This window comes from Charadrius vociferus, unplaced genomic scaffold (genome assembly GCF_000708025.1).
Source record: "Charadrius vociferus isolate BGI_N301 unplaced genomic scaffold, ASM70802v2 scaffold214, whole genome shotgun sequence".
In the NCBI taxonomy this organism is placed as follows: Eukaryota; Metazoa; Chordata; class Aves; order Charadriiformes; family Charadriidae; genus Charadrius; species Charadrius vociferus.
In genome coordinates, this window is record NW_009647955.1 from 825,214 (window position 1) to 839,493 (window position 14,280).

Sequence of the window (14,280 nt, forward strand, 5' to 3'; positions counted from 1 at the left end):
AGAGGATCTCTCTTTGCTTAGCACTCAGCAGCTGAAGAATTCCCATGAGTGGCAGTTACCAGGTCAACAGCAATAGAACAATCCTTGATATTAATATTTTGTAAACTAGGAAAACAAGCTCTATTGGGTGTTATTCTTTTTCTAATGTTATACAGGAAGCACTTCTTTTTCTAGCATTTTTCAGATGCCGGAGAACAGCAATTGTTTGTGTAGAATTATCTGTTATTGTTAGCAATGTGCTTGCTTCTTTGCAGCACAGTGACATTGCCTTTATCCTTTAGAAGCAATGGAAAATGATAAATGAGGTTAACAAGCTTCAGTCTAAAGCGAAAACTAAATCTGTGACTATACAACTCTTGTTGCATTCATTCTGGTCAACGGTTGGTTTGTTCATTTATTTTCTGGGAAAAAGCGTCTCTTTTCCTTGGCCTCTTGAGAACCAGAAAACATGATTGAAACTCATCTGGAGTAGCCTATTTCAGGGCTTAGCAAGGAGTACTAGGTGCAGCATTTAGGGATGTAAATAGCTTGTTTTCCTTAACTGCTTCCCAATCAGAAATTGGATGAACCTTCGGGATGCAGAAACAGGGAAAATCCTATGGCAAGGAACAGAAGATCTGTCTGTACCTGGAGTGGAGCATGAAGGTACTGTGTGGCCTTACTGTGCATTTTGGGGCTGGGTGGTGCTGTACATCTCGGTCACTAGAGCTGCGAGCGTACCCCTGCTTTGAAGGACAGGTGTCCTGGCTATGACTTCAGAGGCTTCCACCACAATAACATGGGGACACGTGGAGAAGGGTGGGAATGAGTCAGCAGCTGGTAAAGGGGACAAGTTAAACAGTGTTAAGCGAGGAGCTCAGCTGGGTAAGGAATGAGTGGCCAATCTTTGCTATGTTGAGTGTTGGTTCAAAAATGGAAAGTATAAAAATATTCTCCTGCACTGAATTTGACCTCTGCTTTAAAATGGCATGCATGGCACATTTGTTCTGCTCTCCTGTCTCTCTACCATTGCTAGGAAGGTCTGTTGCCCTTCCACTTACGTCCTCGCCGAGTAGCAGAGGACTTCACTGTCCCTTACTCTTCCCCATTTGTGAAAAAGCACTGTGATAGTTAACATACCTTGCCAAGAGCTCTGCTTTGGCTCTGTAAAGGGTTTGACCTCACTGAACTAATTTTGAAGGCTTTTCTGTTCTGAGTACTGCACAGCTGATCTCCAGTAAGTGGAGTGAACTTGATCATTTAATTATGCTGGTGACATTGATGTATTTTTGGTTAAACATCAAGGACTGAGTTCTGCCTGGCACTATTAGGACTTACCTCTCCCATAAATTGGAAAATCTGTTATGTCTGAAGGAGGCAACCAGCGTATAAAGATCCTCCTCTGCCCAGAAAGCATACAGAAGATCTGTGGCAAAACATGTGTGAGTCCATTAGTCTTCTAGAAATATACATGGTTTCAAAGCCAGCTTAAGAAAAACAAGTTGCCGCCTTCTGATTTGGTTCCCAGTCAACATTCATCTGCTTTATGACAAGAGTTCATTAATAGGACCAGCAGTAGGTTGTCTCAGCCTAAGAGTGGCCTGATCTAGGAATAGAGGATGCAGACCAGAGCTAGAGAGAAGCACAGCTGCGACTCAGTGATTCCTAAGAGCATTTTCCAAGCTGTCTCCTTCAGCCTTGCTAACCTGTACTCTATTCTCATACTAGTGCTAACAGCAAACAGTTCTGCTGAGAGGCCTTAACAGAGATTGACTCATGCCTATTGTAGAAGATACTTACATTAAAGAAAAACATTCCAGCACCTTCAAATACAACTGTAGGAAAGCAATCGAAATACAACTTTCAAAAGAAATGTAGTAGTTCATCAGTGTGATACTAAATTTCTTAAACTGCAGGTTAGTGATGCTTTGCCTTCTTGAAATAACTGTGTAATGGGAGACCTAGAAGAACCGAGGAATTAGGATTTAGAAAGCATAAGAAAATCAGCCAAAAATATTCCCAATCTTCCCAGATTTTGTGCTGTGAAAGCTTCTTCTTGGATGCATGGCTAGTCATGGAATCCTCTTCACTCTGTTTGAACACTGCCGTGGTTCAGTGCAAACTGCAGAAGGGTGTGCTTTGGGGCAGAATGGACAGCTGGAGCTGGGTCTCAGGAGGGTTTGTTGTGTTGCCCCATTTCCCTCCTACCTTCTTTCTCACTTTGGCAAATTGTATCATCTCACTATGTCTCAGATCTTCCTCACATATAAAACAGGAACCCTCACCTCCATCAGAGGAGCTTGGGGAATTAATTAACGCATACTCTGGCATGAGATTAATGCCAGTTGTACAAGGAATTGTTAAGACCTTATCTGGTTTGCCGTTCAGTCATCCATCTAGAAGATGGATGACTGCAAACAGGAGGAGGTGCAGAGAAGAGCTATTAGGAGAAGCCAGTGAAAAGATGAGGGATGGGAGGATAGTCTTCCTTAGGAGGAAAGAAAAAAAGCTGTTGTTGTATGGCTTGGCAAGAAAAGAAGGCTGAGATGGATCGATGATTCTCAATAAATAGGCCAAGAAAGGGGACAGGTGTCCAACAAAGGAGGGTAAGCTGACTGTGAATTAAAAGGTGTGGGGAAATGCGGTTCTGGTACCATCCTGCAAGAGAAACAGTGAGGGCAAACAGAATAATTGTTTCAAAATGAAGGCTCTAAGTGTCTCAAAGTCATTATATAGTACTTGTGTGTGTGTGTTCTGTGGCCATTCAGGGCAAATCACAGTCTAGACATAGCAAACAAATAATCAAATACATAGCAGAGTGTATAAATATATATTTCCTTTAAACAGGAGTTCTATTTGCTTTTTAAACAAGTCCTCTATTTGATTTAAGTACAGGTTTCTTTTAAAAATGAACTCAAATCATGATAATGTATTACTACCTAAACTTAACTATTGCCAATTAGATTAAATAAAAAGAATATTAATGTGGTATTGAGTTGTTGCTGCAGTCTTAGTATTAAACCGCTGAAAGTTGTGAAAATCACTGCCTGAGCACCTGGAATTAACTATCTAAACGAGCTTTTAACGGCAAGAGCTTCTCTGTGTACCCAGTCAGCTCAATTTGGTGCCAGTGCATTCAAAACTGGGAGGCAATCCGAGAGATGCAAATCCATGAAGTTTGGTTTCTTCCAATATACAAGCAAATCTTGGAGTAAGCTGCTGAAGTCCAGCACTTGTAGAATCCCCAGTGTCGTTCCCAGTCACCACAGTCAGCTTTCATTCAGGAAGTGCAAATAATCCTTTCCTTATCTAAGAACGATAGAATAGTTTGGGTTGGAAGAGACCTTAAAGATCACTCATTTCCAGACCCCTGCCCTGGGCAGGGACACCTCCCACCAGCCCAGGTTGCTCAAAGCCTCATCCAGCCTGGCCTTGAACACCTCCGGGGGTGAGGCAGCCACAACTTCTCTGGGCAACCTGGGCCAGTGTCTCACCACCCTGAGAGTAAACAGTTTTTTCCTAACATCTAATCCAAATCTCCCCTCTTTCAGTTTAAAACCGTTACTCGTCGTCCTATTGCTACACTCTCTTTATCTGATAAAGAGTCTCTCCACATCTTTCCTGTAGCCCCTTTAGGTACTGGAAAGCTGCTGTAAGGTCTCCCCGGAGCCTTCTTTCTTTTCTGCAGGCTGAACAACCCCAACTCTCTCAGCCTGTCTTCATAGGAGAGGTACTCCAGCCCTCGGATCATCTTAGTGGCCCTCCTCTGGACCCGCTCCAGCAGGTCCATGTCCTTCTTATGTTGGGGGACTCCAGAGCTGGATGCAGTACTCCCAAGAAAAGATGTAGTTTCAAACATAAAAGTTTGGCTAAGACAGCTTTCTTTCTTACACGTCCCAAATATTTAAGGTAGTTTTATTATAATCTATGAAAACATAATGATACAAGTATTTCAGTTGAATTTCAGTTTCTAACTAAATATGGTTGGACCCAAAATGACTTGTTTAGGAAATAAGAAATGTGTCATTCATCACTTTCTAATCTAATCAGAAGTAAGTATCTGACTAAATTTATGTTAGCTATATAAGTGCATAAATAAATGTGCAGGTATTGTATATCCTCAGGTTAACAAAAAGGAGTACTAAATGTAGGATAAAGTCTATGCTTACCCGCATTCCAGCATGTTTTAAAATGGTCCTAACTGATGTGAAACAAACTTCTTTCTCTTCTGTATTTTTAATGGAAAAAAGAGATATAAAAGCAAAATGAGTTTAAAATAAATGATGTTAATTAAAATTTTCTGCTTGATGGTATACATATAAATTAAAATCTCTTAGATGAGGGGTTTAAAGACTACACAGTCCTACTTTTATTAAAAGTAACCTTTTATTTTGTAGTTTTACAATATTAAAGCAAACATTCTCAGCAGTCTGTCTTGGGGATTAAAGAAATGTAATTACTAAATTGCAGAAGTCATTTTACACTTAACTGCAAAGGGATGTTTATTCACAACAGGCTGTAGTCTGTACTTGTGAGGGCAGTAAAGGATGGTGCCATGCAGATTTCTGTGCTGGAAAAATAAATAAAAAACACTAAAAATAATTAGAGAGCTTTTACATTTAAAACTCTTCCCTTACACTTTTAACTTTCTTTTTTAACTTTTTTTTTTTTTTAAACAAACCGTGGGCTGTGTACTTCTCCATGGGATAGGATGGTAGCTTACATTCCCTAACCCTCCTTCATATCAAGGTCCTACTCCATTAAACTGTTCTACGTTAGATGGATTTGCCTGGGGTTTGGTGGACTCTTCCTTTTATTAAACAGCAGCCTGCTGTCTCCTCATGGACATTTTGATGTGTTTTCCATTTAGGAGCAGTTTGGCTTATAAAGCACATGCCAGCTGTATTCCCTCCCCTCTTTATTTCTAATAAATTTACATGAAACATTTTCTAATACGCAGGAAGGATTATGTACAATCACACCACTGAAGTATGACGGGCTTGGGAGATTTTTAGTATATCGACTCCCCCCTGTATCCTCTTGATCAGGACCTTTCAGCATATTAATCAATGCTCCCAAACCGTCCCTTCTCTTACTCCTCCACCTCTAAAAAAAGGCCTTATGAAATATCTAACAGGTACAGACTGCTGCTTGCTATTGCTGTCTCACCCACTGCAAGAGCCCAGATATTTTGCATTGCAAAACTGCTCTCTCTCTAGTTTGGTACTGAGTTTACTGCCTGTCCGGGTCTTGATGTTTGGGGAACAGATATTTTGTATACTTTTACAGGACAACTTCCCAGAGCTTTGTGAGATAGCTGAAACCGTGCTACTGGGCTGAGAAATAGCTGTTTGTGGTTTGCTGGGGATGCACAGTCTGAAAGGGAAGGAGAAGTGAGAAGGTCTATCAGGCTTGGTGTACTAAGCAGCCCTTCGGCTGCTTGTGATCTTCAGTACACTTCCTCAAGTAAAAATTTAAGTTGTATCTCGTATTTCGACTTGAAGAATTGTGTTTTTGTGTAATGAATAGCTGAGAACCAGGAGTCTGAGATCAGTGTTGTATCCCTGGTTCTGACACAAGTTTCATTCCTGGCTCTGGGCAAGGTACTTAACCTATTTGCATCTTGGATTTCACTCCTGCAAATGTAAAAACAAAGTCCTTTGTGTTTGCATTTCCCCTGCTACTACAATCTTGTACTAACGTTAATCATTATTTCAGAGTATACTGTAATAACACCTGAAGCAGCTGGGTTTGCTTTATTGTGTTCAAATAACGCTTCTTTATCTGTTTCACAGCTCGAGTTCCTAAAAAAATCCTGAAATGCAAAGCAGTGTCTCGGGAGTTAAACTTTTCCTCAGCAGAACAAATGGAAAAATTCCGACTGGAACAGAAAGTTTATTTCAAAGGGCAGTGTCTAGAAGGTACGCATCTGCTCTGTTTGCAGCCCTGCTGCAGAGCAGGGAGCGACCCACAGCGCGGCAGGGATTAGAGAAACCAAAATGGGTTGAATGTGGTGATTTTAATTTTTCAGAGTAGCACTGAAGCACTCATCTTGTCAGGACTAATGGGCCACAGTATTAGGGATAGCATTTCATAAGTGTATTAACACTTCGTTATGTAAGCAAAAAATCTGGGTAATCATGCTTCAGGGCATAAATCCACCGCAGGCTGCCTGAGGCAAGGAAACAGGTTATTTTAGAGTCACCCATTATGGGGATTCATGCAGCTTCCTCAGAAGTACCTAGTGCTGGCCACCACCAGGCTGGAAGCCGGACTAAAGGAGGTTCTGGTTTACTTCGGCTACAGCAGTGCCACCGAGTATTGTCCGTGTGACTCCATAGCTGCACATCTGATCTCCCTCACTGCAGTATTACTCTTAATCTGCGGTGGAGGAGGGGGAGATAAAACATTGAGCGCCTTGTCTTTTGGGCAACCAGTTGTACACTTAGTTTCAACTGGATCCGGGGGATGTCTGCAAGAGGGGGAGTGTGGTTTCGCTGTTCCCAATTAGGTGTGATGAAATTTCCACTGAATGCTAAGGAAGTGGTGTGACTTTATCGTTACCATCAGCTATTTTAGAAAGGGAGTATCTGCTTTAAGAGGAGGGCAGGGTTCAGTGCAGTTTAAGCTCTACAAAGTAATTTAAATGTAAAATGTTGGCAGCGCTGCAGGACAGTTTAGGGAGTTCCCCAGCCTGTCAGGTGAAAAGCAAAAGGACCATTTGTGGATTTTATCTTCTTTCAAATGCCTCTGGATCTTCTTTTTACTTTGCAGAGTGGTTCTTTGAGTTCGGTTTTGTGATTCCTAACTCCACAAACACTTGGCAGTCCTTGATAGAGGCAGCACCTGAATCACAGATGATGCCAGCTAACGTTTTAACGTGAGTGCCTTGGGCTTACAGAATCTGAGAGCAGGCAAAGAAAAACAGTGTGTGGCATTTCCTTGGGGACCACAGTGGGAACGAAGAGAGGGAGCTGCTACCAACTCTGAATCACCCTCACTACTGTTAGCTGTTGAGAGATAAAAGGGGCTAAGCCAACCTCATTACCTTCTTTCCCATAGGTCCAATTTGCATTAATATAGCAATAAAAGTTTGGAGAAAGTGGAACCGATCCTTTATTAGAGTTGCTTAATTTTTTTGAAAGGTGAACCGTGAAAGGATTTTAAAATGCTTTGCAGCTTAATACCCCTCTCATCTAGGAAAAAAAGAAAAAGAGAGATGTTTGGGCCATTTTCAAATCCACCTATTGATCACTGACTCTTGTCCAAGGTAGTTGTTTTTCATGCAATATATCCTCATAGGAGCCGCTGTAGAGTTTGTTTCATCACTGTACCATTTTGCCAAGCTTTGTGTCTTTTACATTGGATTATAAACCATGCATTTAGTCACGTGGAGTTGTATCTGCGGATAAAATACCCTTTAAAGGTAGGAAACAGTCATTTTATGGTCACCTGTAATGGGATTCACACACCTTCCTCAGAAATGTCTAGTCCTGGCCACTGTGCACGTTGATTTCTGAGTAGGTCAGCAATCCCTAGCGCTTGTGTCAGAACAACGCACGCTCTGAGCGTGGACAGCAAGGCACGAGCTGTGGAGGGATGATGGAAAAGGCTCCTTGAGGGAGGCCCCTGGGAAGCTGTAATCGCTGACAAAAAGCCACCCTCCCTGCAGTGCTAGATGGGTGCTGGCAAGCACAGGAGGAGCACGTTGCCAGCAGAGACAGAAGGGTATGGGAATCCTTCTGCCAACAAGAGGCAGACAGGGAGCAGCCAGTCTCACCGCAAGGTCACTGTGTCCTCTGGAAGACCTCCCTCTCCAGCATTTTCCCTCTCGTTCCCTGTCTGGAGGAAAGCCAGTCGCATAGAGAAGGCACGGGGATGGGAACTACCGTCACTGATTTCTATTCACAGCACGTTTCAAAGAGAGAGCAGACTCAGAAGAGAGCATCAGTGTTCGGATAGTGCTCCCTGGCACAATCTGCTCATTGGTGCCACACACGTCCTCGGCTCCCAGAGCTGGTGGCTTTCAGTCAGTACAGGAGGAGGCAGATTTGGGAATTGGAGTAAAAAAAAACAAGACATCTGACAAGTTGGTTTTGACCATCTCAGGAAATCAAGGCATTTTCAGGACTGGGAGTCGTGAGAGTCCAGTTCTCAAGTGACCTTGAGGATTTTCCAGTGCCCTATTCTTTCCCTGGAGGCTGACCACTTGTAATGGGCAGGCCAGATCTCTGTCCTATTCATGGGGGTGTCCAAAAGTCATTATCGAGGCCTTTCAGCAGAATCACCAGCCCAAAGAAATCCAAAGGGGTTTTTGTGGCCCAAAGAAATCAGCTTTTTTTCAGCTGCCAAGACTTAGGAAGCCATTCATTTTCTGATATTCCCAAAGACCTCATGTTTGTCTCAGTGCTTCCGTACCAGGAGAGGATGGCATTGTGATATTTGGTGCTAACCAAGACACTCTGCATGAAGGATTCCCAGGATGGCTGAATATCAGACTGAGAACATTTGAGTTCAAGCATAGTCCAGGCCACAGCAAAAACCTTACACTCTTGCCAGTGCTACAGATACCAAGAAGCCACAGTGGAGATGGAACTCCTGCTTTGATTTTCAAGAGCCAGATTATTTAGACATGGTCAGATCCCACTGCTCAGGTGTCCCGGTGTTGTAATGGCCCCAAAGTTCTTACTTTTGTCTACCAAAATCTCAAAGTCAGCAAGTTAAATCATCAGAGCTTTTGTCACACCCGAATCTACATTTCCATTGCAGTTTGTATAAAATATGCTTGTGCCTTTGCATTTAAGCACTTCTTGAGGGAAATGACATGTTAAGTTGGTTGAAGGAGCTTGCTCAGCACTAGAGGACAGAGATAGGGAATAAAAAAGAATTCCCATCGGTTTTCACAATCCACTGCAAAGAGAGAGGGGCTTGAAGGTGCTAGGACTGCTAATTTATTTTTAGCAATAAGAGTGAGCAGAAGTTTGCTGTTTGTGAGTGCTCTCTGCAGCCTACCTGGTACTGAGCCCAGAAAGGGGGTGATAAGGGAGGGATGGGGGGAGCTGCTGTGTGTAGGAATGCGGTGGAGAGATCCTTCAGCCCTGCCGGCCCCAGGATCAGGACACCGTGCTCACTGCATGCGGCTCCGAACCAAAGCTCGTGTTGTGGGGGGTAAGGTGTCAGCGCAGGCTTGAGAGAGCATTGGGAGGAGCAGTCGTTTTCTGCTGTTTGTGCATTCTTCTAATACCTCTTCTTTCTCCTCTCTTCCTTCCACAGTGGTAATGTTATTATAGAAACCAAATTCTATGATGACGATCTTCTCGTAAGCACTTCCAGAGTGAGACTTTTCTACGTTTGAGATGGGGCTTTTTGGAGCTGTTTTAGTTTTCCTCCATACAGTTCTTGGTGCAGAACCCCCCGACTATCCAGTGGAAGACACTCCTGTAGGCGGTGACCCTGGGGACCAGCTCAACGTGGGTTGTGACCTTTGCCCATCAGTTATTTTGCTTTCTCCTCTGACAAGACCAGACCAAACCCTCAGAGACAGGGCCACCTGCTCAGCGGCACACTGGGGAACAGAGGCTGTCTCTGAACACGGGCAAACGATGGTCATGCAGAACCAATGCTGTAAATTCTGTTAGTCTCATCCTTTGTACTTCTCTGGATCCTGGTATAATCTCCCATTTCCACTCACACCAAACTCTCAATGCGTTTCATTTTTTTGGAGGATTAAGTTAACCTTTTCACTTTTTCTCATGTTGTAGGTTTTTATCCTTTCACTGGATTTCTGTGTAACTGGTCCACACATCCTCTTACCCTGAACTTGTAAAATAGACTGTGATATCACCTAATGTAATTAAAACAAATTTCTCAATTAAAACATTCCTACCGTCCAAAGAAGGGAAGAAATGTTAGTTCTGTGCGTTTTCCTTTCTGTTATAAAAGTGCCTGGCAGCCGGCACAAACTCCTGTCACTCAAGCCAGCGGCAGAACAGGGCTTTCCACAGCCCCACTTCTTCCACAGCCCCCATATCCTCGTTAAATTTCTCCTCCTCCAGCTGACTGCGTGTAGGAAAGGTTTTCCGACTGCTCTGACCAAGGTTTCTCCTTGGCCTCGTTTCTGTCCGTTAATCCCTCGGGGCAGTTTGTCCCGTTTCCCCAGTCACCAGTTTCCTGAGCAGCACTGCACGCTCTTCTGCTTTTCTAAGTTCCTGGGGACGCTCAAACCCTTCCGGAAAACCTGTGTTCCCCTAAGCCCACCAGTGTTAGCCCTGTGCTGGGCTGCACTCTCCGAAGCACAGCTGGGGCTGCGGTTGCTGTTACCAACAATCCCCACACGTGCGCAGCTTTAATGACACACGGCAGCAATTTTGCTATGAGAGGCTTCTTCAGCCTTTATAATTAGCTCTAGCACGTGTAAATCTTGGGAAGGGCGCAGCTCCAGCTTCTGCTCTTAGACATCACGGGCAGCTCTATGGCCGCTTGAGACCCTGGTCAGCCTGTCCTGCGGCTGGGCTTGAAATTCTCAGGAGAGTCACAGAGAAATGAAGTGCATCATTTCAGATCCTGAATTCAGCCACTGGCTGTATACGGGAGGGATATAGCATAATTTTTTTTTAGATGAATTGAAGTTGGACCATTAATCCCCGTGAGAAGAGCGTTACCCATTGTAGCAGCTTTCTCATGAGACCTCACAGATGGATTTCAGCCTGCTGGACTCGCAGGGCAGAGCCTTCTCAGCAGCGTGCCCCGTCCTAGGCCAGCCTTTATACAGAGAGTTCCACCAAAACTGCCTTCTGCGCCCAGCACGAACAACGCCATGTGATGGTGGTATCTCCCTCAAAGAGGAAAGACAGAAAGTATCCAAAAAAGGCAAAATATAAAAGGTCAAGGGTTTTGAGAGCCCATACCTCAGTGTTCCAGGATGGATGCTCTGGTGTTCAGCAGAGACAGGGAGAAGGTGTCTGCCCCAGTTCACCCAGTTGGAGCGGGCCGGGCCGGCGGCGGTGGCTCTGCTGCAGGTCACTGCCGCCCTCAAGCGGCTCCGTGGAAAACAGCCGGCTGCTCGCCCGCTCCTGTCCCTGCACCAGCCTCTCCCAGTGCCCCCAGCATCCCCCAGTGCGGGGCTCAGCCTCCCTTGAAGAGCCGATGGAGCAAACGCCGGCGTCGGAGGAGGGGTGGGGGGGGGGGCAGCCCAGACACCATCCAAAATCCGACCAGACACCACCCAAAATCCGAGTGAAGGGCCCTCAGGAGCTCAGAGCAGGAGCCCGCTCTCGGCCCAGGCAGCTGCGGGTCCCCTCCCCGTGGGGGAGACGGGGATTTGGGAGCTCTGGGAGAAGGTGCAGGAGACACTGCTAACACGCTGCCCCTCAGCACATCCCGTCCCCAGGGCCCGAGCGTGGCACCGGCAGCTCTCGGGCACGGGGCCGTTGGCACTGGGGCAGCGAAGGCTCCAGCAAAGGGAAAAGCAGGGCTGGAAAGGGCGAGAGCAGAGCAGGAGGTCGAGGGTCCGTGTGTCACCAATGCCACCACCCATCCATGTGCCCGGCGTGGTTCTGGCGGTGGCCTGAGGGCAGCCCCATGTCACCTTCTGTGGCACAGGCGGGTGGGGGGGAGAAGCAGGAGCAGGGAGCAACACAGCGATTCCCTCTCTTATTTACCAAAAAAAAAGCTCCCCCACGGAAACTCACAGCCTTGACAGGCATCTCTGGGACACGGAAACTTGCCCCAGCCTGGTCCACATGCTGGACGCTGGATGAGGGCTCCATGGTGGCAAAAGGGGCAGTTTTGGAGGTGGTAGGACCTAGCTGGACCAGGAGAGGAGCTTCTTGCCATGCAGGGCGCTTCCCAGAGCCCAGTACCCACAAAAACCCTGGCTCACCTGGAGCTGCTGCCTCCCAGGACTTGCTGGAGCCGTCAGCATCTGACTGGCCGAGCGGTGCTCGGAAGGGGGAACCGGCCGGATTCAGCAGCAGCAGCTTCACCATGGCTGAATCCCAGCCGACAGCCGTGGCTTTCCCCGGCTCATTGTTCGCAGCCGGGGAGTTTTGGCCTCGGCAGCTCCCATGGCATGCAGGCACGAGTGCCTGGCAGCCACCGGCACGCAGAGGGCATTGGTTTCTGCCAGAGCCTTGGAGCAGGGACCGTGCTCAGGAGGCTGCTCTGCTCCCCGACAGCCAGACGGCCACCACGCAGGGCTCACCCCCCACATCGGGAGGGCTGCGATCTGCCCCGGCAGCATGCAGAAACCTGGCAGCGAGGGCAGGACAGCCCTGCAGAGCCCGGACACACAGCCAGAGGCTGCAGAGGCACATGGGGAAGAAGAGGAAGAAGGGAGGGAGAAGCAGGCGAGAACCACGGCTGTGCACAGCCTGGGGGGTGGCACAGAGAGATTTGGGGTGAAGCTTGTATGAAGCAAACTTCACCCTCGCTCCCCTTCAGCCACATCTTCACCTGGAACCCTCCAACCTGGGGTGTTGCGCAGCTGCTGGGTAAAAGCAGCGAGGTGGTGCAGGAGGAGAGTGATGCACAACACGCTTTAGGGGAGCTCTCTGCATGGTTTTGGGGTTCATCACACCCTAGAGGCTGCCTGAAGCAGGGGCATAGCTTATGGCCATGAAAAACACCCACCAAGGAGATGCAGGGCTGGCTGCGAGGCGGGATCCTGACCCTGGGTGCAGTGGGCTCTTGCCTGCACGCTGCGATAAGGGTGATGGGGGAACAGGGCCAGCTCCCCACCCCACACACACAGCAAGCGTTGGGCTCTCACGCCCTCGCTGCCCATCTCCAGCATCCTACCAGGCATCTTCCCCGGCCACCGCGGGGGCTCTCAGCTGCCTGACCGCCCGGCAAAGCCGACTGGGGCTCCCGCTGGCGCTCTGCCCCAGATCTGCCCTGCCCAATAACGCTCAGACAGGGAAGCAGAGCCGTCCTAATGCGGTTAATTACCTGATTCACGAAGGTTACCGGCAAACAAAAGGCGCACAAACAGCCCAGGGCTACATTACGTTCAGTGCCTGACTCGATACTCTTGCCTTCCCGCGGGTGCAGGCAGCGCGTGGCAGCGGGCAGCGCGTGGTGACAAGCGGGCAGCCCGCAGGGTCAGCACCATCTCATCCCACCTTATCCAGCTCTGTCCTCCCCCGGCAGCAGTGGGAGGTTGACAGGAGGGCTGGGAAGGTTGAGGTCCCTCTGTCTCTTTCGGAGACAGAGACTCTGCTCCTGGGTCGCCGGGACAGCGCAGGCAGAGCCCAAGCTGGGCGTTGAACCACTTGGACACAGGAACCTTGGGGCTGCCAGGTGGCTTTGGCACAGCCCCATCTGTCCCCAGAGACAGCAGGGCAGAGACAAGACCCAGAGGCCCCGTTTTCAGTCCAAGGTGCCCCACTCCTGCCCTACAGAGGGAGCCCCTGGCCACCAGCCCCTCCGTGCCATGGGACCTGGGTGCGATCCCTGATGACACTGTACGTGTGACATCCACGGCAGCACTCCCTGCCAGCACCCTCCAAAATGGGAGGGGAGCGATGTCAGCCATCGCCATGGCCCCCCTTGCTGAGCATCCTGTTCCTACAGGATCCAGCTCTGTGCCAAAATCCCGCCCACACCACCCTCCCCGTGCCAAAATCCTGCCTGTTCTCCCAGCGCCCCAGGGCCAGGCAGGGTGGAGAGCATGGCAGGCACCCAGGAGGGACAGTGAGCTGGGATGGGATGAGCTGAGGACATGGAGCAAGGGAAAGGGGTGACAGCAGGACTCTCTCTCAGTGTCCCAAAAGCCATGCTGGAAAGGGCTGGTGTTACCCAGTTGTGCAAAAGGGGAAGGGTGACAAGTGGTGGGAAAGGAATCTGCTCGCGCCAGCTACGGAAGATGAACCCCAAGAAACTGCTGGGGATGCAGGAGGAAGCCACAGGAGCGATGTGAAGACCCTGGTGGCGAGGGACTTACAGAGCCAGGGTCACCCGGCTGATAGAGAAGCAAAAGTGGCTGGAGGAGAGCACAGAGGCCTGATTTCCATGGGAGGAGGTGGCAAAACCAGCAGCTGAGGCCGGATACGTTTGGCTCAGGAAACTGGAACGTTTGCACCCCTTGATGCTTCCCAGAATCCTTGCAGGAAACTCCCTGGCACAGAGCAGGGGTACGGGGAGGATAGTTCTGGCTGCCCTGCACCAGTAAACACCCTGTGCCGCCTCTTCATCCCCATCACCAACAGCCCGGTGGGGTTTCCTGGCGGGGCAGCCTTGGCAGCACTGCCCACGGACACTAGATGGTGCTGCAATACAGCAATATGGCCTGGACTGCACAGC

At 48.3% G+C, this 14,280-nt stretch overlaps 1 protein-coding gene across 1 annotated transcript; it reads left to right on the plus strand.

The window, feature by feature from the left end:
* Positions 1-561: 561 nt before the first annotated feature.
* PDE6D (phosphodiesterase 6D, cGMP-specific, rod, delta) lies at positions 562-9,885 on the plus strand. The gene is made up of 4 exons (XM_009883343.1): positions 562-645; positions 5,775-5,900; positions 6,754-6,859; positions 9,253-9,885. The coding sequence occupies exons 1-4, from the start codon at positions 564-566 to the stop codon at positions 9,332-9,334; spliced, it is 396 nt and encodes a 131-aa protein (XP_009881645.1). The 5' UTR covers positions 562-563; the 3' UTR covers positions 9,335-9,885.
* The last annotated feature ends 4,395 nt before the right edge of the window (positions 9,886-14,280 follow it).